Genomic DNA, 24,393 nt, shown 5'->3' with positions numbered 1-24,393 from the left:
TTTTCTGGTGTTATCATAATCACACTTGTAAGCTCAGCAATATGTAGTGCATTATTAATATACAGATGATGTGCTAAACCTGCTGAGAAGGTGCAATGCAATATAATAAAACTACAAAACCCAGCTTTAGCAGAATCTTACACGTTTTTGGGCCAAAGACCAATAATGCATGATGAAAATGTCAGTTTTGGAGCGGAGTTTGTGTCAGGTTTGTTGTTTTTTGCAGTCAAACTAACTGAATCAAACTGAATTTTGAGTCAGACAATTAGAGCATAAAATACCACAATTAAAAAAAATAGGCTTTTAGCAATTCTTATACTTATAAAAGTTTTAACCTGCATTTTGGTGAACGTTTAGGCCATTATAGCTGGTCCATTGAACAGAATTCTAGGACTGTCCCATGTCCATCATATTTGAATGCAATGTGTAATTCTGAGAAATTTTACATAACAGACCCTCTCACTGTTCTTTCTCTTCTCACACACACACACACACACACACACACACACACACACACACACACACACACACACACACTCACACAAATAAACACACATAAACACACACTTGTGTGTCAGTTGAAGCATCACTTGTGGGAAGAGCCAGAAAATGTGTAAAAGGTGTGGGTGGAGAGAGTGAGAGAGAGAGAAAGAAAAGCATAATAAATGAAGAATGAGAGAAATCAGAAAGAGTGACACAGAGAGGCAATTAGAATAATAAAAAAATGCCGGGCTGCACAGAAAGAATACATGACTTACATTATTTCTGTTTTATTTATTATCTGATTCAGAATGAGATTTTATTTTGGAAAATCACCGGATTCTCTCCTCCACATCTGTCTATGACTCACTCTTGATGCATGTGAAGATGCCTTTGTCACATGTCTCACCCACATTCGCTACCTTCTTAAAGGGGCTGCTCCGGCCGTTAACACATAATTACACACATTACCGCTAAATTCATACCCCCAAGCGAACAAAATTAACATAAAACAACACAGTGGATTCACGTTTATTATAATATTAAGAAAATACCAGTTTTCATGCCGGTCATATTTTATTTTGTTGTATTTATCTGCCACACCTTAAAGGTTGGGGACCGCTGGTATAAAGGAAAGTAAGAAACCCATAAAAGATAGAAGCATCTTCTGCATTGTAAGTGATATTATTCAGAGCAATAACAACCAATTTCACTGCTTCTTCTTTAACAGATACAACACATACATCACTTCCTGTTGACCTCCAATACAGAGCAGAGCATAAAAATGCCCTTCACACAGGGAAAGGGAGAAAGGGTTGATGACCCCCAACTTTATCCCCCCAACCACACACACAGGCACATGCATACACATCTACATACACACATACATACATACACACACACACACACACACACACACACACACACACACACACACACAGCTTGCATATGGAAAAACACACCTGGGACTATGGGATCATCACTCATTATAGGTCATTAGGAGGGGTTTCACACTTCTTGGACAGAAATAGACTAAGGTGTACAAATCTGCAGTTCCACCAGCTGGGTTTTAACAAGCAAAGCTGTTAGATAGATTAACATTAGTAGCTTAGCTACACCCAATTGTACAGTTACTAACATGACAGTATGACATATTATTTTGATCTTGTGTAGATGTTCCTGTATTTAAATTAGAGAGAAGGTGAAACAGAGTATAAAGTAGAGCACCATAAAAGTACTATGCTATTTCTGGAAATTGAATTACAACACAGGAAGATAGCAAAAAGAAAGAGATATTGGGTCAGAAAAACAGAAATCCATATAGCTGAGCCCAGTATGGTTTTTGAGCCAAATATAGTTACATTTATGCACATAGTAACGGTAAGTGTTTTGTTTGTTTGTTTGTCTGAGACAAAACACAGTGCACATGCAACTATGAATGTTTGAATGCTCAAATCGGGGTGGAAGGTGAGCTTTCAAACCACTATAACAGTAATATCTTAAAACTTTACATGTGTAGTTTGCTTAAGATGATCATGGTAAGACTGCACCAGTACAGTGACCACATGGGTCTTCTAAAGTCATTCATAGAAATAAACTTTTGTAAGTAGGTTAGGTTAGGTTAGGTCAACTTTATTATCCCCGAGGGGCAATTTGTTTCACAGCCAGCAGAATCCATACAATCCCAAACACACAGCAACAAACAGTACAGAGAGAAAAAATAAAAAAAAACAACCTGAAACTAAATTCGCCCTAATTGGGAATATGTTGGCTGATCCATAAATATGTGTACTTTCATGAATGCATGGTTTTGCCGACTTTCATGTTTAATTGGAGGGTATTCACAAATACATTAATCCCCCGCTTCAAATCTCACATCATAGCTAATTTGTTTTGCTGATTTACCCAGTCTCTTATGGATAGCACGATAGACCACGATAATGTTGAACATAAAAACATAAAACAGAATCTTTGGGGTGGCATCCATTTATCGCGGTTTTGCGTTTATCGCGGGCGGTTTTGGAACGTAACCACTGTGATAAACGGGGGATTACTGTAATCTGCATTGTGTAATGAAGACATATCCGAGAAGCCTTGCAGCTGTAATTAGAGCCAAATGGTATATCACATTATGCCTCACTAGCAGCAATCAACAAGCAACTCAGACATGCCTCAAGCTATAAGAAAAAACAACAAGAATAACTGAAATGACTTGCTAATTTGTATATGAAAATATATTTCCAAGAAAAGAAATATTCCTGAGCTGACATAGGAAGAAACCTATTTAAAGAAAACTGTAATACATTTGACCTTGCTGTGCCCTTGATCATGTCTTGTTAAAATTATCATTCCCAACCCCAACCCCAACCCATACAGTATACAAGTATTCAACCACTTGAAATTTTACCCTAAAATAATCTTCGACTATAAGACCGGAAGCTTGTAATAGAAACACTGGGTGTGAGGCAGGAATATACCCTGGATGGGACATCAGACCATCTCACACACACATTCACAACTTCCGTCAGTTTACGCTATATATTGTGGCCATAGGTCTGTGGACGACTGACCATCACACCCACATGTTTGCTTAACAATCCTTTTTAAATTTAGTCCCCAATTTGCTGTTATACTAACCTCAAATCTTCTGTGATGGCTTTTTACTATTTTTTGAGCATCTCTGTGGGGATTTGCCTAAATAGCAACAAGAGGATTAAAGCATGGACATGTTTTTATTCACTAAAGCTATGTCCTGCTTTAACATGGTTGGGCCTTTTAGGGCTGTCAATCGAATACAAATATTTAATTGTTCTAAATGTACCTTAAATTAACACTTTTCAATTTTTTAATATTCTAATCAACATGTGCATGGACAAATATAGATGCTTTATGCAAATGTATGTTTATTATTAGTGAAACCATACCCAATATAGAGCATGAAAACAAAATATTCTTGTAAATGTTTTAAAGTTATTATGGTGTTTTAAATTACATAAATCATCAGGACACCAAACAGAACTTTTGCTATGTTTCCACATGGATGGTTTTAATTGCCGGATATGTGCATTGTGGGGGTTTCTGGTGCTTGATTTAAGACTTGGCACATCAGTAAAACAAATGTTTAGTGATTAAACATATTTTGTCTGAGATTATTTATATATATATTTTTAAATATCTGAATAAAGAAAGGATGTTGTGAATAAATGTGTTGCATTTTAATTTAGCCTCTTTTAGATTTATTCATTTATATTTTTGATAAAAATTGTCGCAGAAATGCACACTGCATTAATTGTGCGTTAATAAAATTTGTGTCATTTCTATTAATTTGCTTCAAAAAATACTAGCCTATACAATTTTGTGCTTCCAAGCTTGTGGGATTAGATTGAGGAAGGTATGCATATGGATGGAATAATCAACAATGAAACAACGAATAGAACCCAGATGTAAAAACAAAGAAGGACAGAGGTGAATTCTCCTATTTAGTATTTTAAAAGAGTGTATTTGTGGCTGCGTTTTCGAACTAGGATCTTATTGCCTTGATACATGGGTAATCCAAACAGTTTATCCAAGACAACCGTATGCACATGGAAAAATATTGGTAGCACCTGTACGTTGTATTATTCCTTCAGGAGGCATAAAGTAGCTCCCAGAAGTAAAGGAAAGTTGGTCCAAAATTTTGACCCCAAACCACAAAACTCCAAATAACAAGCATTTTAGAGGCATGTTCTCTGGTCGGGTGAAACAAAAATTGTACTGTTTACATGATGCTATGTATGGGAAAAGAAATGTGGGGAAAAATATTATAATAAAATAAGCTTGAAAAAAGCCAAACCAAGTGTTTGGTTCAAAATTAAGAAATCAAAATGCAAGACAATAAAACAGAGTGTATAATCGCACATGCTAAACTTTTTCAAAGCATTTGACTTTGAATAGCTTTGACAAATTTGCACCTATTCTGAACTATTCTGTTAGTGTTTGTTACAGGTTCCTTGTATCGTTTCATTGTATATTAAAACTATGGTTCTCAATTAGCTCTTATCCCTTTTTAATAAAATTCTATCACTATTTCTTAGCTCATGTCACTTCTGAAAATTATTCTCAAACGTCCACACACCCACACAGTCCTCACCTTCTGAATTTTGTCGAGCCACTCTTTGTTCTGTGAGAGTTCGGCCATGAACGCTTGGTGCTTTAGCCATTTTTTATGAAGCTGCTGAGTGTCATCACAGGTTGAGTCACGTGCCATTAGCATCTTCTCCATCACCCAGTCACCCAGCTGTAACACACATACAAATCATTTCATAGACTTTTCAACATCACCTGTTAGGATTTTTCAGCAATAAATCATATGTATGCAATATGGCATTATTCTTCAAAATAATTATTTAAATAACTCCCCAAAACAGCTCTGAAGTATTCTTTTAAACGATTGAAGTTATTAGCTGACACAAGACTGCAGAACACAAGACTGTAAAACAATCATTAATGGCAGACTTTACATCTATTCTTCATATTGATGTGTCCCTGGATGTAATCTCACCCCAGCTAATGTTATTCTATTTAACACATGCCACTAATTTGGGGGGGGAATCAAATGCATAAAAAAACTTAGAAAATATTAGTTGAAACAAGTGTATGACTTTGGGCAGCAGTCTGGTTCCAGCTGTTTGACACAAGACACAAACCCACACCCACACCCACATCCAAACACACACACACACACACACACACACACACACACACACACACACACACACACACACATAAGCATCTGTAACCATGGTTATCTTCAACAACAAAAAAATATATAATGCCTCCAAACTAAAGAAATTTAATAAATTAATACAAAATAATTGGATGTGGTGAGGGAAGACATGCAGGTAGTTGTTTGAAAGAGGCAGATGTAGAGGACAGGGGGGGTATGGAAACGGATGATCCGCTGTGTCTCCCCTAATTGGAGAAGCCGAAAGAAGAAGTAGAAGAAGAAGAATGCAAAATAATTATAATTTATATAATTTCACATATTTTTCACTAAGAACAAACTGATGGACAGCCAAATGATAAACATGTCTTTGCCATACTGTGTTTTTGCAGCAAAATACATACTGTTCTAACATTGGGTCAATTATCCATTCATTTTCTTCATGGTGTCTCTATCCCTAAGCCAGTTAGATGTCCAGTCAATGTTCTTGAGTGGTTTTCAGGGCTGCAGTTACAGCTATACTTAGTAGTGAGGCGGAGGCCTTTATAAGATGCCCAAACCACCAATACTGCATTATGTCCGTTTAGCAACTTAAGTTGCCAAGTTGAATTTAACGCATCAATGTTAATAATAAATGTACAGCAATTATTAACAAAGCCAAGACACTAAATATAGGCTCCTCTGCCCAACAATAACTATAGCTTTTTGCAGACCAGAAAAGGCTAAGAATTAACAGGAAACAGGAAAAAAATCAGCGACTCAGTTACCAGAAGTCAGATTCATTTTGAAAAAAATAGGACACAATAGTGGATATGTTTGCAGAAAACTACATTGTACAAAATATACATTTGACTCCAAACTGAAGAACTGTTGTACACAGCCAAGCTGAGTGCAGGTAAAATGTTCTAGACGGTTCTAGTTCTAGTTCTTTTACCTTAGAAAAAACATGTTTTGGTTATACTAAATGACTCAAGTCTGTTCCTAAAACGGACTTTGCTGTTACAAACATTACTACTATTACTGTGACTAAAACATGAAAAACAGACATATTACTATAAAATACATATTTACACATCCCACGAATATACAAATATCTTACATGGATATATAAACTTATCGGCTGTGATCTGCACACGTTAACTACACACACACAAATCCCAAAAGCATATACAGTATAAACAAACATTAGCTATAGCACCATAGCATGTATAATTACACACAAATACACACACACACACCGGAAAGTCCTCGCGTTAGATGCCAAATCAGAACCTTCAGCAAACGTAGCATGAAGTTCAAGTAAATCCAGTGTGTTAGAAATAAAAAACAACCAGATGTCCATAGCAAATTCAGTCCGATTCTCTCTGTCGGATTATGAAGATGAAAACTGAGGGAAAGGCGATAGAGGCCTTAAGGGTGCGTGATGAAGAGTGGAGGACGTGGGAGGATTATTTATCCATCAGTGCTCCAAAATGATCAGCGGTTATTTTATCTCTCCTCTTACTCCACCTCTCCTTCTCTCTTCCCCTCCCAATCTCTTTGTTCAGTCCATTTTCTATAATAGTGAGCTCAGCCCAGAGACCCAGTTTCTGTCTGCTGTAGCATCCGAGTACAGTGTGAGGTAAAAACAGATTGAGAGAGACAGAGAGAGGCAAGGAGAAGGGGGCGGGGGATTGAGCCATATGGTGAGAGAGAGAGAGAGAGAGAGAGAGAGAGAGAGAGAGAGAGAGAAAGAGAGAGAGAGAGCAACTACGTATGCAGTGATGCTCTCCGCTCAAAGGGTGTGACTGATAAAGGGAGAGAATGGAGGAAATTGTAGAGGATTAAATACTCTGGGACCAAAGCAAAAATCATATACAGTGGTTCCCTGGAACTCGCAGGGGTTTTATTCAAAGACCCCCCGGGAGTTCCAAAAATCTGCGAATTTTGGACGCACCCCCCGCAGCCCCTATGGTACCTTAGTGAATTCATCTAGACATTAAACTTTCTTTCGGCTTCTCCCGTTAGGGGTCGCCACAGCGGATCCTCCGCACGTTTGATTTGGCACATGTTTTTACGCTGGATGCCCTTCCTAACGCAACCCTCCCCAATTTATCCGGGCTTGGGACCGGCACTGAGAGTGGCTGGGGATCGTGGGAGCGCTGTGTCTTAACCACTAGACCACCAGGGGACATGAATTCATCTAGACATTATGATACTTTAATACAATAATGTGTTTTGAAAATGTTATGAATTTTGTTAGTGAAAACAAGGTTTAAAATGTTATCCCTAACGCTCCTGAACATTCGGTCCCGCTGTGGATTCCCGCGAATTTTCAGATAATCCGCAACTTGCTGTTAGTCAGGTTCCAAACGAGAACCCGCAAATTTTCTGAGACACGAGTTTCGAACCGCGACTTATCAGGGTTTGACTGTGTTTATTATTTTTATTAATTTAATTAATATTTTAATATTAATTCATTTGCATGTTATTCAAACTTGTGACTTGTAAAATTTCCCTTCAAATTTTCCAAATGTGGTGACCACATAACAGTAGCAGTCAATCCCTGCTAAAGACCAGGAAAGATGCAGTGACTTCAAATGTTGTTTAGGAAGTGCACATAAAGTCTTTAAAAAGTCTACCATGTTTGATGGACACCGTCTTAATCAGACATATGTGTATCGATTATTTTCCTTTTATTATTTAATAAAACTATGAACAACTCTTACTTAAATAGAACTGCAAGTCGATAAATGCCAAACAGCCTCTCCTTTAATCCATGAGCCAGTTTTCTTAATAGAAAGAGCACCCTGAATTAACCCATCACTATTGAATTTGAAATTTTACATTTCTCAGAGAGATATGATTTCATGACTATCATTTGGCAGTTTGTGTTTAAGTAAAATGTAAAATAATAATATGTACTGGATCAAGGGTGATCAAGAGAAGCCATCTTCTATACAATTTGCAGTGATTCATTTTCAGATAATTACAAGGACTCTAAATGCATCAATACAAAGGTAATATTTTTAACTTATATTAGATGTTTATTGCTTGCCATTCACATTCATACATCATTGTATCAGTTTATTGGTCTTCAGTAATCACTTTGCCTTTTCAGCAATGTGGTGGATCTGGAGCTTATCCCAAAAAATACTGGGCTCAAGGCCATTCACATACTCATTAACACCTCTAGGGGCAATTTAGCTTAGCAAATCCACCTACTGGAATGTTTCTGGACAATGGGAGGTAAATGCAAAACACAAATACATCTTTGGCAACATGAGGAGAACATGTCCACAAAAATACTGACTGCTCTCTTCATATAAGGACGCTTCAAAAAATATTAGCATTAGCAACAAGCTAACCAGGAAATATTGCTATAAACGTGTTCATGGACATGTTTATTTGACATTACTTTTTGAGGCATGAAGTAAACAATTATAGATAAACTCTTCTTTACAAATCTCATTAACTTATATTTTATTCACAATAGAATATAGATAACATATCAACATATCAATATTCATGAGAGCTACACATTCCAAAAAAGTTGGGGCAGGTAGCAATAAGAGGCAAAAGTAAATGTACATATAAGGAACAGCTGGAGGACCAATTTGCAACTGATTAGGTCAATTGGCAACATGATTGGGTATAAAAGAGCCTCTCATAGTGGCAGTGTCTCTCAGAAGTCAAGAGGATCAACAATTCCCCAAATGCTGCGGCAAAAAAATAGTAGAGCAATATCAGAAATGAGTTTCTCAGAGAAAATTTGTAAAGAGTTTGAAGTTATCATCATCTACAGTGCAAAATATTATCCAAAGATTTATTGAATCTGGAACAATCTCTGTGTGAAAGGTTCAAGGTCGGAAAACCTTCAAGCCCTTAGATGGCACTGCATCACATACAGGAATGCTACTGTAATGGAAATCACAACATGGGCTCAGGAATACTTCCAGAAAACATTGTCGGTGAACACAATCCACCGTGCCATTCCACCGTGCCATGCTAAAACTCTATAGGTCAAAAATGAAGCCATATCTAAACATGATCCAGAAGCGCAGGCGTTTTCTCTGGGCCAAGGCTCATTTAAAATGGACTGTGGCAAAGTGGAAAACTGTTCTATGCTCAGACGAATCAAAATTTGAAGTTCTTTTTGGAAAACTGGGACGCCATGTCATCTGGACTAAAGAGGATAAAGACAACCCAAGTTGTTATCAGCGCTCAGTTCAGAAGCCTGCATCTCTGATGGTATGGGGTTGCATGAGTGCGTGTGGCATGGGCAGCTAACACTTCTTCTCTTTCAGGGAAGACCTTGCATTTTCCAACATGACAATGCCAGACCACACACTGCATCAATTACATCATGGCTGCGTAGAAGAAGGATCCGGGTACTGAAATGGCCAGCATGCAGTCCAGATCTTTTACCCACAGAAAACATTTGGCGCATCATAAAGAGGAAGATGTGACAAAGAAGACCTAAGACAGTGAAGCCTGTATTAGACAAGAATGGGACAACATTCCTATTCCTAAACTTAAGCAACTTGTCTCCTCAGTCTCCAGACATTTGCAGACTGTTATAAAAAGAAGAGGGGATGCCACACAGTGGTAAACATCCCAACTTTTTTGAGATGTGCTGATGCCATGATATTTAAATTCAACTTATTTTTCCCTTAAAATTATACATTTTCTCAGTTTAAACATTTGATATGTCATCTATGTTGTATTCTGAATAAAATAATGAGATTTGAAACTTCCACATCATTACATTCTGTTTTTATTCACAATTTGTTCAGTGTCCCAACTTTTTTGGAATCGGGTTTGTACAAAGCAAACTTGGAAAGTGCTAATTTAAGTGTTTCAGGAAGAGGTAGGTCTTCAACTCCCGCTTGAAGATATTCAGGGACTCCGCTATACAGACATCTATGGAAATGTTATTCCACCACCTCGGTGCCAGAACAGAGAAGAGCCTTGTAGTATACTTACCTCTAATTCTGAGAGAAGGTGGTAATAGTCGAACAGTGCTGGAGGATTTCTAATTTTGGCCTTGTAGGCAAGCATCAGTGTTTTGAATTTGAAACGTGCAGCTACTGAAAGCCAGTGAAGGGAGCGCAGCGGTGGGGTGCTGTGGGAGAACTTGGGCAGATTGAACACAAGTCGTGCAGCTTCGTTTTTGAGTCATTTGCAGTAAATAGATAGCGTTCAGATTAAGACCTGCCAGCAGAGAGTTGCAGTAGTCCAGTCTAGAAATGACGAGACTAAACAGCCTGTGTGGACAGAAATGGTCGAATCCTTCGGATGTTGTAGAGAAGAAATCGAGAGTAACAAGTCGGTGAAGGTAGAGCAGGTGTTTCAAAGCACTTGAAACACTAGGGGAATTAAATGCTAAGAATCACAGAGACAATTAAAGGGGCTTGTTTTGGTGGAACAGCCAAACTTAGAGCAGTTAAATGGTATTAAAAACAGTGATTTCTGCACAACAACAGATTGTCGATAACAAATTCTCGCTTCAAATAATTTTTTCTACAGTTTGCTCTTACAGGTTCTTGGTTGCAGAATACCATGAAAGTCACTGCCTTTAGTACTTAGTACTTTAGTACTAAGATGTGATGAAGCTCATCAGGAGTGAAGCAAGCTGTCAGCACTCTGGTATTAAAATAAAAGGTACATAAGTGTCTGAAGGTATGCAGTCAAAGCAGATGTAGAAGTAAAAGCCCACACACTGCATTCGGAGAGACTTTCAGGTAGCACCAAACATAAGCTCAAAAGCTGTTTGGTACCTTGGGAGATCATGCACAAGCATTGCTGAGCTCTACGGGGAAAACTGTTGAGTGGTGGATGGAGCACTTGGAGGAAATGGAGGAAATCCTTAATAGTCCTATTCAGAGGCAGTGCCAGAAATCTCTCTACCTCGTCAAATTAATCTCTGTGGTTGTGATGGTGAGAATCCTTAAAAGCAGCAAGTGTGCATGGATGTATACAATTTGGCCAGAGATGTTGAAGACACTGGACAAGCATTTGTGGTTAATATACATACTCAATGGTGGGTATATTGAGAAGATCTCTTGATTTTTCAACTGATCCTCTGCAGTGTTTTGTAAGGGGTCATGGGAGTTAGCTAATTTAGTGTTTACATGTTAAGTGGGTTTGAAAAAAAAACTATGATCATGTGCTTCTTTTTCTCCAGTTCTTTTGGAGGTAAAATAAAGTATAAATGCAGTACCGTATATATCCATTAGGACTGCTTAGTTGGACCCACTTTCTCTTATCATGCAATATAGACATGCACCAGGGCGCTTCTCTGCTTTGGTGCCTGGATGGTAGAATGAATTTACATTTACATTTACGGCATTTGTTGATGCCCATTTCAAGAGCGGCTTACAGCTGAGTAGTTGATGGATAAGGGCCTTGCTCAAGACTTCTGACCTCCCAATTCAGAGTTCAGTGCCTAAACCACTGAGCTAGCATCTCCCGGAAATTCCTCTAAATATCAAAGCAACTGAATAACTAGCTGTCTTTTACATAATAAAAACAAAGTTCAATAAAGTAATTAAGTAGTAAATATGACAACCAACTAAAAATTATACAGCAAACAAGATTTACATCACTCCTTAAATCACAAAATGGTAATATCCATGATTTTTAATTAACGTTAATGCATGCAGAACCTAAAAAGAAAAGCCATTTACAAAAAGACAGGAAGCAGAACTAAAGGCGGCAGAGTTGAAGATGCTGCGATTTTCAATGTGAGTGACAAGGACTGACAGGATAAGAAATTAGTTTATTAGAGGAACCCTGCAGGTCAGATGTTTTGGAGACAAGGGGAAAGAGGCACAATTTAGTTGATTTGGTGAAGAGGAGGGATATGGGGTATATTGGTAGAAGAATGCTGAGCACAGAGACACCCTGCAGGAGAAAAAAATAAAGGCCTAATAGAAGGCTTATGGATGTGGACGAAAGACAAGCAGCAGGTGATTGGTTTGAAAGAGGCAGATGTAGAGGACAAAGTGATATGGAGACAGAAAATCCTCTGTTTCGACCCTTAACGAGAGCAGCTAAAAGAAAAGGTGAAATACCTAAATGGAAAACTGCATTTATTCTGTCAAAAGAACAAGCTTCAAGTGATCACTGAGATCAGAGATTTATGCCATCACTTGATTCACTCACTGTTTTACAGGTTTAATACCGATATGAGGTAGCTTAGGCCTCAGCATTAACAGTTCAGCAGAAAAATTAACACTTTGCTAAGGGTCTTTTACAAGAGTTTAGTACAGAGCATAAAATGGCTTTGAACAGATTTCAGATACATTTTGAAAAGTGCGTGCATGTCATGAGGCTTAACTGTCCTGTCCTCTCATCAGCCAAACCTTTTTATTCATTAAATAAAATATAAAAGTCTTTTGTTGTAAGAACTGTCACATGCACTACATGGGAATGGGTGCGGTGAAAATTTCCTGCCACTAGATGGCCTCATGAATCCCTCTTACAACAATCAGACTACGCATGACAGTCCATGTGCATGTTTGCCAAGCTTATAAAAAATAATCTAAAATAATCTAAAAATAAATTACCACACAAGCAATGAGGAGAAAAATATTCTGGGTCTCCAAACTTACATTACAGAATCTGGAGCTTAATTTACTTTTACAAAAATAGAGATTATTAACGTAGGGATCATGTTAAAACTAGTGAGAGGGACGGGAGATTTGCAGCAGTGCATTAAACCATTTGTCAGAAAGAATTCTGATGTTTTTAGTTTATTAATTTGAACCAGTTTAAATTATGCACAAACAGTAAACATGCCTTTATTGAGAGGTAGGCAGTGTGTCAATACTTTGTGCTCACACATTTCTGCAGATTGCTCTGTTGTAAAGTAGGTGTACAGTTTGCTTCAATGTGAAGTAACCTTTGCTGCATGTCAACACACAAATACCACAGACATACAGAGAGAGAGAATAAGAGAGAGTACCTCATGGCAGTCCTGCATAAATCTCTGCAGCTCCCACTGATCAGTGAGTTTTCTGAGCCACTGCTGTGCCACTTCACGGTTTTGATTCCCCCTGTCGGTCAAGCACAATTAAAACACATTATATTCAATATAAGCAGTACTCTGTCTCCTTTGTACCTAAAACTTTAGATACCATTTCAGTTTTGGCAGTATAACGGCACTGCCCCAGATCTCCTCACATTTCAGAGGCATGTTAACTACACTGTCCAGTGCCTTTAACATGCATGTATCTACACTTTATGGACAAAAGTATTGGGAACCCTTTTTTTTTTTTGGGACACGTGCTTCTCCTCCTAACTGCTACCACAAATTTGAAGGCACACAATTGTAAAGAATGTCTTTGAATGCAGTAGCATCTGAAAATACTGAAAATAGGAGATACACCTGTTCTAGAATGACACTGCCCCCGTGCACAATGCAATCTCCAGTACATGGTTTCTTGGGTTGTAGTGGATGATTGTGAGTGACCTATCTGACCACAACCCTATTGAACACCACTGGGATGTATTAGAATGCTGACTACACCCCAGGCCTCCCCACCCTACCTACATCATTACCTAAATTGACTAAAACCTTTTAGACTGAATGGGCACAAATCTCGACAAACACAATACAAAATCTAGTGGAACATCTTTCTAGAAGAGTGGAGGTTATTCTAACAGCAAATGGGCACTAACTGTGAAACAGGATGTTTAAAAAGCACAAATGAATCTTATGGGCAGGTGTCCATAAACTTTTTTTCCATATAGTGTATGTATATACACTTCTGATCCTTCAAGACATGGACTTCACAAACTTTTGACGGTGTGTTGTGGTATGCAACACCAACATGTGAGCAGCAAATCCTACAAGAACAAGAAGGGTTTCCATGAATCTGACTTATTTGTCCAGTACATCCCCATAGATGCTCAGTTGGAGAAAGACCTAGCAAATTTGAAGGTCAAGTCAACAAATTTAATCTATGTCATGTCCCTTAATCCGTTCCTGAACTACTTTTTTGTAGTGTGGCAGGGCACATTATACTGCTGATAAAGCCCACTGCCATTAGATAAAACCATTGCCATGAAGAGGTGTAGCTTGGTCTGCAACAATTTTAAGTAGGATGCACGTTTTCCCAGAATGAGTAAATATTGTATAAAGCATCACACTGCTTCTGCCATCTCCGATTCCTCCAATATCCCCAGGTTCTCATCCCCATGCAACAGTGCAAACACAATCCACATATTGTAAAAAACAAAAAATAAAGGCAAATCATCAAACAAGGCCACCTTCTTTCATTGCTCCATAGAAAAGATCTAACATTTATATGCCCATTGCAGCCAACATGAGCCTTGGGCCCCTAAAATCCTGTCGCCAGTTTATTGATGCCCTTCCTTGGACAACTTTAATTTGGTCTTAATCAATGCAAACATAGTAACACCTTGCAAATTGGTAATGCTCATTGTAAAAAAGTAGATTTCTTTAAATTTTCTAAAGTTAAATGGTAAAATGTTAAAAAAAAGGTTTTTTTTTTAAGCACACTACCTGCACTAAATGTGGCAGTCTGCTATTTAAATTATAGATATTAAACTGCACGTTTATAGGCCTGTCTGACCTGGTAATGAGTAAATCAACCCGATCTCGGATACGCTCAGAGTAGATGTTGTTCTGGCTGATGAGACTCTCTCCTGCCTCGATCACAGCTTTGATCCGGTGCAGATTGAGCTCCATCGCCATGCTGAACTCTTTGTGTTTCTTAATGGCTGCTTCCACAGTCTCCACTGTGGTAGGGAGCTCCACGTGTGCCAGCGAGGACTCCTAATGAGAAAATAAGGACATTTCTTTTATTATATTTCTTTATTTTACATAAAAAAAGTCAATAATATCTTCATTGAACTGCCTTTTAGACAATCCTGATATAAAAGCCCTTAAATTAGAATAAAACAAGTCGTACGTTAATATTCATCAGGCATGTATGCTATTATTAAAGACACTATTTAAAAGAATACTGTATACCTACTAGGGCTGAAATGATTCAAATACAAGACAAATTATTTCCCCATGAACCATTATTACTGACACACCACCTGCTAAACTTTCCATGCAAAGGTTGTGTGTGTTATCTGTGTATATATATATATATATATATATATATATATATATATATATATATATATATATACACAGTGGAACCTGGTTATGTCGATGTCCTAGGGGGTCGGCAAAAAGCATCGAGATAACCGATGATCGAGATAAACGAAAATCAAAATGGCGGCAATATATTAACGTGCTTGAAATTTCTTTATGTACATGATGTGCGTTAATAAATGAGAATGTGAAACTTCCACACTCTCACTGTCTGTTATTGTTGGTATATGTTGGTTCACGGCGGTCGTTGTTATCGCTCATGTGTATCCCGGTACGTGGCAAAAAAATGGCAAATTTTTCCCCCCTTGTGCTCGAGATATTAGGGTTCGGCGACATAAAAGAATTGACATAACCGATAAAAAATGCTAAGACAAAGCGAGAATTTGGCGGTTCCACTTCAAAAACGTTGACTTAATAGGGTTGTCTCTAGATAACCGAGGTCGAGATAAGCGGGTTCCACTGTAGTATAGATAGATAGTTATTATATAAAGGAAAAAAGTTAATCACAAATTGACAGTTTGGCTTTTGAAAATTACAATAATTATATATTTCAAATTCCTTAATGTCCTTATTTGTGTTTATTTGTTTGTCAAAAAAAAAGGACTCATTGATAAATCTTTTAATAAAATGTGTAACTGTTATTCAAGCCAAAGTGAACTAAAAATGCACACCACCTTGTACTTTCATACATACTGTACAGTACATTAATGAATGCCAATCACCTATAAATGCAGGCGCATACAGTATATAATTATAAAAAAGTGGTAAAGGTGAATTATTTGAGATAACCCGTTAAAAGCTATGATCTAAACATAATTACAGAGAAAAGAATAAGGTGTGACATGAAAACAGAAAAAATAATTTCTGGTGATTGTGGACATCATGTAGTGTCTTAGTGCGTGTCAGACAGAATGTGCCAGTGCACCTATTCTTGATGTCATGCCATGTTGGAAATGTCACAGAATGCCAAAAATCTTATTTGGCTTAATTTTTGAATTTATATTTCCTTAATATGAAATTGTGTTGTTGATGGTAAGATTGTTCTACACATTTTCTATATGAGTGTAGAAGTCTCACCTGGTTGTTGAGAAAGGCCTCAGCCTGCTTAACGTCTTTCATGAAAAGATGGTAGATGTGTGCCTGCACTAGCTCATCCCTCCTGCTCTCCCACATCTGTAGCAGCTTGTTCCAGCCTGCACTAAGTTTCTGGAGCCACTGGTGCAGTGCAGCATTGGCTAACAGAGTGTCCTCTGTGTCCAGCAGCTCCCTCACAGCCTGTAGACGCTCAAAATCCTCCTCGTAACTGTGAATTTCTTCGTTAAGAGCTGCGTGGAGGTTGATGAGCCTCTCAGCCTCGTCCAAAGACTCAGGCAGCTCGTTAGATGCTGCCTCTGTCTGTTTCTGCACCATCCATGTCAAGAAAGAATCCAAATCCTGAATGAACTGCTGTAGGCGTCCAGCTACAGTCAGTGAATCCTCGCAACCCTGTAGAGTACGCTTTAATTCGTCCCACTCCACACTCACCCCCTCAAAGGGAATCAGGATCTCCTCCGCTTTGTGTGGATCAGAGGTTGCAAGGTCTTCTGCTTCTTGCTGTAAATGGATGAGTTTGGGCTCTAGAACGGCGAGCGCTCCCTCCATCGTGGACAGACGTCGTTGCAGTGCCAAGACGCTGCCCAGATCGCTGCCTGAATACTGCGTAGCATCAATAGCTTTGCGTTTTTCCTGAATTTGTGATTTGATCTCACTGCATTCGAGTAAATAATTCTGGATACGAAGGATTGAGTCCAAATGATCCTTCTTCTTCTCAACCAGCTCCACCATATTGTTCCATCTATAACATATAACCATAAAGTTACGAGCAATTCAAGAACTATGACAATGGATTTTGAATGTAATTAATAGAAATAATCTTCACAATGTCTTAGGATTGCTATTTGCATTTTGGCATTCAATCACCCATTACTGAACAGCATACCTCAACAATGATGAAACTTTAATGAATGGACATTAGGTGCCATCCAGATGAGGATGGGCTTCCTTGTGAGTCGGGTTCTTCTCAAGGTTTCTTCCTCATTTCATATTACGTTAGTCATTTCAGATGTTTCTCTTGAAATGCTTATTAGGGATAAACTTATATGGACTAAACCTTTAGGCACTAACATATACATTGAAATTTTATAATCTCTGTAAAGATGCTTTGGGACAATGTCCAGTGTTAAAAGGACTACAAAAAAAATGAATTAAACTGAAGATTGATTGGTTTTGGTTTCTTATTTCATTTTAACCAGACATTTTATGCAACATGCTTTAATGATTACCATGTTTATTTTGTATTACTGTTTATGTTAATGTAGATAAAAGCTTAGATTTGTATAATGGCAATAAATGTGCATTGCCAAAGTGCTAAGGGGACGGATTTCACTAAATAAACTTTGCCTGGTTCCTATCAAAATCCCAAGAATTGATTAGAAGGCCATGATTCATTGTAACAAGGTGCAGGCAACTGATTGCAGATATGGCAACTCACAACTCTATTCGTTTTTTAATTTCAAATAAATGCAGTACATTTATTTTAGGTATTAACTGGTATTAATTATTATCTTCAGTAGTTTGAAAGGAAAGTGTATGTATGTGTCTACTAAATGGGTTCATCTCAGAACTCATTCAGTATGTATCGCTCAATATGCATCAGCTGCAGCAGATGGCAGCACCCTTATAGAAGCTATGTCTGCCAATTTCTCTCTCTCTCTCTCACTCTTTCACACACACACACACACACACACACACACACACACACACACACACACAAGCGTCACGTTTACAGGTTTGACCATAGCCATGCTTACAGCTTGCTTCCTTATGTGAGCAGCAAACCAGATGGCATTAATGCTTCAATTAAAAATGTATTCCTGCCACTTTACACAAAAGAAATACATCATGGCAAAAAGTAGATCAGTAAATATATTTTTCACACTTGGTTAGCTAGCTAGTTTATTTAAGCCCTGCTAGATGTGCTAATGAACACAACAGACAATTGTCTAGAAAGTCTTGGAATGCTAATGCATTAACATACTCCTTTTCTAGAACTTAGAGGTGCAATCATAATCATGACACGCAAGCATAATAATGCTCCAGTCCACATAGTGAGGGCCATAAAGACATGGCTTCCCAAAGTTGAGTGAAAGTGGCCTGAACCAAACACTGAGCTGGTTAGTTCTCACTCTTCAGTGTTCTGTATTGTTTAAAGACTATAATCACACTCTTGATGTCACCCAAATGAGGATGGGTTCCCCTTTTGAGTCTGGTTCCTCTCAAGGTTTCTTCCTCATAACATCTAAGGGAGTTTTTCCTTGGCACAGTCGACATGGCTGCTCATCAGGGATAAACACACACCATTCACCTTAACTCTTGAAATTCTGTAAGGCTGCTTTGAGACAATGTCTGTTGTGAAAAGCGCTATAGAAATAAACTTGACTTGACTTGACTTGAATTGACCTCAAATGCCCTGAACACCTTTGGGATGAATTTAAATGCCAAACACAGAATCCTGATGATGCGAATCAATCTGTAGCCAGGAGCCCAAGATACCAAATTAGTTGGGATCTCTGTGTGGGAGAGACTGCATTCTCTCCCTCTCCTGTCAATCATAGCAACACTGGCCAATCGTGGATATTAATGAGCACTATTGTTTTGTTTTGTTTTTATTACAAGATTACAAATTGGGACTATGTTTCCCACAAGCCACGGCACATTCCATTTCACATGACTTTCTGCATCTGATCCTTGTTCACAATAATTACCACATTTAAGCTTATTGTTCACAGCACCCCTTTCTCTTGTTCTGTGGTACCATGTTGTCTTTACTGCTGACACTCAGGTTTGGTTTATTTTGTTCATGTTTGTCGAGCATTTTGTGTTTTTTGTGTATTTTTGTTTGATTGTTTGCACTTTGACAGACTCTAACATGCACAGGCTAGGTTTTGTGTTCTATATTTATTTATTTTCATTAATTATTATTATTTAATTTGGCTAAGTGTGAATGAAGTTTCACATGTGTTTGTTACCTGCTGTTCAAGTGATCCTGACACCCTCTGACCTCAGCAGAACTGGGATGGTCACTGTCCAAGAGCTGCTGAACAATACGATTCACATCCAGGATCCTTCCCATCAAGCTGTTCATCTCCTGGTCCAGGCTCTCAAACCTAACACACAGAAATTCACATACTTCACACTTCACCCAACACTAATACATCTTTGACTTTATTTATATGATATCTGCAAGTCCTTTCTGAGACAAAACTCTCATATATGAACATGAAATGCAATTCAGATAAAATACACTCCATCTCAACACAGAAAGCCTCCCTGTTCAGAATTGGTTTGTTTTATATGGGGACCACTGAAATTGTATGTTGTGTCTATACATGTGCTGTGATACCCTATATAAGCAATACAATACATGTTTTGTATTGCAGTAAAGTAAGAGTGCAAGTCTTCAAGGATGTCCAGCATTCCACTATCCCCTTACCAATTCATGTGAAAAGTATAACTGGATTTAGTCAAAACCAAATTTATATAGATTGCATAGAAGATTGCATTATAAGCAATGCATGATGCATGAAATAATAACCAAAACGAACCTAAATACATGGAAATGCAGTCATTAATCTGTAAAAAAAAAAAAAAAAAATTTTAAATAAAATAAAATAATAATAATAATATAATAATAATATTATTATTATTATTAATAATAATAATAAAAAAATCACCACTACATTAGTATGATACTTTACAGTGCAAGTTGTCACCTTATGATTTAACAAATGATTTGTGTAAGGGGAGCAACAAAACTGTTGAAGATATAAAAGAGGCTGCACAATAAAGAGAGACAAACCCTCCAGAGAACAGTTTAGAAAAAAGAGAGGAGGAAAAAAAGCAAAAAAGCACTCAATAGACAAAAGAATGCTTTGTCAGCATTTATAACTGTTGTGTGTGATTTTCGAAATTTAAAGTGCAGGTAATGTTTATACTTTAAATAAGAGTTATTATGATAAGTAATTACTGTAGTCAGATTTAAGTACTAAAAATATTATATTTAGAAGTTGAAAGAGTCAAATATTTAAGTCATAATATTAAACCTTGAACCTTCGACTGCTACCTATTTCTGTCCTTGGTAATAGAACAGCAGTGGATTAAGATAATATAAAGTTCTAATTAGTTTCAAGGTAGTCAGGATGGCTAGCTAGTTAGCCATAAACAGTATGTTTCAAAAATACACCTCACATAAATAAAGTTATGAACTATGTTGTTTAAAATTCAGCAAATTTCAAGTAAAGGTGTTTTATTTACACTTAATTCTAAACTTATATCCATTTTCCTATGTTATACCAACACAGGTGATAAGCCCAGGGTAAATTACTGACTTTTTATTGTAACCAATATCCAATATAAAGTATAACAAGGACAATCGTGTCTTTCCACAGACAAAAAACACCAACATATAGTGCAAATATCTGCAAGGGAATAGTCCCTTATTCTCCGAGAGAGTTATGTTTTAGGTATCGCACCAACAGACATATGGCCAAAGATTAGCACCTGACCATCACACCCATATGTAGTTCCACAAAGCTGGAAACACATAATTGTATATAATCATGTCATCAAACTAAGCATGGTCCAAAACGATGAACCCTACTCGTGTAAAATCTATCAAGACACAGCTTGCCAAAGTTGGAATGGAAGAATGGAAGTGGCCCTGACTTCAACCCCACTTTATTGACTCTGTTGTGGCCTCAGCCATATTCTATAATGTGGACTGCTGGGGTAGCAGCATCTCTACTGCAGATAGGAAGAGACTAGACAAGCTGATCAGGAAGACCAGCTCAATCCTGGTAGCAATCCTGGTATCCTGGTAGGATGGTAGCAAAACTATCATCATTGCTGGAGAACGCCTCTCATCCCCTGTATGAAACGGTTTCATCGTTGAGCAGCTCCTTCAGTGACAGACAGTTACATCCTAAGTGTCTGAAGGAGCGATACAGAAGGTCTTTTCTCCCTGCTGCTATTAGACTTTACAATCAAAGCTGCTTCCAGTGAACCAGTCACCATCATACACACTGTTATTACTGTCTTACTGTGTAATAGTTACTGTTATTACTGTTTTACTGTGCAATAATACTACCTGTGTGCAATATTACCTGCAATACGTGCAATACCACCTGTGTGAAATACTACCTGCAATACGTACTTGTTCCCTATTTGTATTTATACATTGTGTTGTGTATATACTTGTATACTATAGTATGTCTATTCGTCTATTCTTTTATATATTTGCATTTATTTATTATTTTTTTCTTGTTGCTGTAACAAAGAAATTTCCCCACTGTGAGACGAATAAAGGTATATCTTATCTTATCTTATCTTATTTTGGGGATGGAACTACATTGCAACATGTGCTCCAGGCCTTCTTGTCCCGCATCAGCACCTGTCCTTATGCTCTTGTGGCTGAATGGGCAAAAACAGTTATGCTCCAAAATTGAGCAGAAAGCCTTCCATGAAGACTGGAAGTTATTATAATCTTAAAGGGTGAACTAAATCTAAAACAGGATGTTTCAAACTCAAATATGGGTGTGAAGATCAGATGTATACAAACTGATGCCATATAGTTTATGTGTAGTGCACTGAGCAAGTGTAATTCAAAATAATAGTAATCAGCAAGCCATTTTGCCATGCAATCAGTTATTTAGTGAATAAAATGCCAGATCTGAGAAAAAAAGAGACGTTATGTTAACAAATTAGATTACTCACATATGTCTAATGAGTGCATTGAATATAATGGTATGATATATAGCCTAATTGATTATATTGGCACATGCCTACCTGTGGGCGACCACCTCAACATCCTCAAGTCTTTCAGGAACATCCATTTTGTTCAGCCATTTTTCCTTTTCGTCAATCCACAGCTCACATGCGTTCACCTCGCTGAACATGCGGTAGACAGCAAGAGCATCATTCAGCCACTGTTGTCGCATCACTGCAACCTCTGCCACCTCACTATAGACACGCTCCACTTCATGTATCCGCTCCTTCACCTCTTCTATCTCTCCATAATGAAGCGGCAGTACTACTGCGTGCTGATGAAGTGCTACAACGTTCTGCCGGTGCTTGTCCACCTCCTCACAAACACGGACATGCTTCTTAAGCAGCGACTGCGTAGAAAACTCATCGTGACCGAAATCGTCACTAGAGACAAGTCTGTAGGCATCCTGAAGCCACGCTAGCTGATCATCCATTTCAGCACTAAACTGAAAGAAATCCAGTGCCTCCTGCAGGTGACCTAGTCTCATCGCGGCTTGATCCTCCAGACGTTTCCAATCTTCCTTCACCTCCATCAACTTGTCATTTATCCCAGCTGCGCATAACCGTTTTTGCGTGACGATTTGCTTCCCATTTTTCATAGTCTGCTGGAGAAGGGCACGTCGTGCTAACAGCTCCCCAGCAAGGCTCTTGTGCTTTTGCAGGAGCTTCAGAACGCTGCTAAGATCTTTGCCGCAACTCTGTGTGTTCAGGATTGAGATCTTCTCGCGCATCCAGCAATCACACTCTTCTACTTCCTGGAAAAAAACCCACAACTCACGAGAATCCTCTAGCTCAGAGCGACGTTTAGCTGCTAGCTGTATCAATTCCTCCAGACAAGTGTTTACGTGATTTACACGATTGCAGATCACCTGCGGGTCGCATGGCTGGTATCCTACAAAAAACCCAAAAAGAAGATATATTCAGTTTTATGTTAATTAGTTATTACTAGGGCTGTTAATTGATTCAAATATTTAATCGAGATTAATCACATAATTGTCAGAAGTTAACTCGTGATTAACTTAATCGAACATTTGATCTGTTCTAAATGTATGTTAAATTTATACTTTTCAGGTTTTTAATACTCTAATCGACATGGGTATAGACAAATATGGGTGCTTTATGCAAATGTATGTTTATTATTAGTTAAACTATACTCAACATAGAGCATGAAGACAAAATTATGGTGTTTTAAATTACGTAAGTCATCAGGACACCAAAGAACTTTTGCTATGTTTCCACACGGACAGTTTTAATAGCCGAATGTGTGCATCATGTCGAATTTCGGTGCTTGATTTCGGTAAAACAAATGTTAAGTTTTTTAACAAAAAATTAGGTGGAGCTTATTTATAAATTTTTTATATCTGAGTCAAGAAAGGATGTAGAGAATAAATTTGTGTTGCGTTGAAGGTTTTTAATTTCGCCTCTTTTATATTGATTTATTTCTATTTTTAATAATCAAACAAATGTGCGCTGCATTAATCCCATTTTTGCAAAAAATGCGTGCTGTTAAAATTAATTGCCGTTATTATAATGAATTATTAAAGTGTACATTTTGACAGCCATACACTATACATTATACTTTGCAAAGTAAAATTTGACAAATATTGTGTATGCTGTATATCGCAGTAAAATGTATAATGGGTACATGCTTACTGTATAAAGCATTTACAAATCTGTAAAAAGTGTTCACTCTTTATGTATACAATGTTTACGAAACCATAAGAAGTTTTCACAATATGGTATGACATTTTCAGGATTTTGTGCGGTGTTGGAATACTGTACGAAGTATACAACCTATATAACCTATATTTTAAATATGTTTGTGAAAACCTGACCAGTCACATTTAAATGGGTTTGATAAACATTCCAATCTGGATTAAACCCCCCATTGCCTTTGTAAACAACTCTTCACTCTTTTAGGAAAGCTTTCAGCTGAAAAATGGCAATGAGGATTTGGCCATTTAGATACAAGGGCATTAGTAAGGTCAGACACTGATGTCGGGTGAGGAGGTCTAGTGCTCAGTCAGCATTCCTTTTCATCCCGAGAGTGTTCAGTGAACATGAGGTCAGGGCTCTTTGTCCATATACTTTTATAATGTATCCACAATACTGTGTAAAGTGTTCATTGTGCAAAGTAAATTGTCAAATAATGTTAGATGTGCTCGCAATACTGTGGTGAATTGTTTGTTTTACATGCTGAATACCGAAAGTTTAATTATGGGTGCATATATATATT

General features: G+C 37.7%; 1 protein-coding gene across 4 annotated transcripts in view; it reads right to left on the bottom strand.

Moving 5' to 3' along the window:
- LOC124395659 (spectrin beta chain, non-erythrocytic 4-like) overlaps window positions 1-24,393 on the bottom strand; it is a 68,569-nt gene that overhangs the window by 21,710 nt on the left and 22,466 nt on the right. For 3 of the 4 annotated variants that reach the window (XR_006927656.1, XM_046864363.1, XM_046864364.1), the window contains exons 14-19: window positions 22,179-23,049; window positions 19,364-19,501; window positions 16,374-17,130; window positions 14,764-14,966; window positions 13,131-13,221; window positions 4,610-4,756 (exon numbers count right to left, since the gene is read on the bottom strand). Coding sequence is in view for 3 of the 4 variants with exons in the window: in XM_046864363.1 (XP_046720319.1) it covers window positions 4,610-4,756; window positions 13,131-13,221; window positions 14,764-14,966; window positions 16,374-17,130; window positions 19,364-19,501; window positions 22,179-23,049 (2,207 nt within the window). In the remaining variant the exon portion in view is untranslated. Of the gene's footprint in view, window positions 1-4,609; window positions 4,757-6,420; window positions 6,635-13,130; window positions 13,222-14,763; window positions 14,967-16,373; window positions 17,131-19,363; window positions 19,502-22,178; window positions 23,050-24,393 lie in introns of those variants that run through there. The other variant, XM_046864365.1, reaches the window with a different exon arrangement.

Source organism: Silurus meridionalis, chromosome 13, assembly GCF_014805685.1.
Source record: "Silurus meridionalis isolate SWU-2019-XX chromosome 13, ASM1480568v1, whole genome shotgun sequence".
Classification (NCBI taxonomy): domain Eukaryota; kingdom Metazoa; phylum Chordata; class Actinopteri; order Siluriformes; family Siluridae; genus Silurus; species Silurus meridionalis.
The sequence above is the reverse complement of the archived record's forward strand: the minus strand, read 5'-3'. Positions and strand labels throughout refer to the sequence as shown.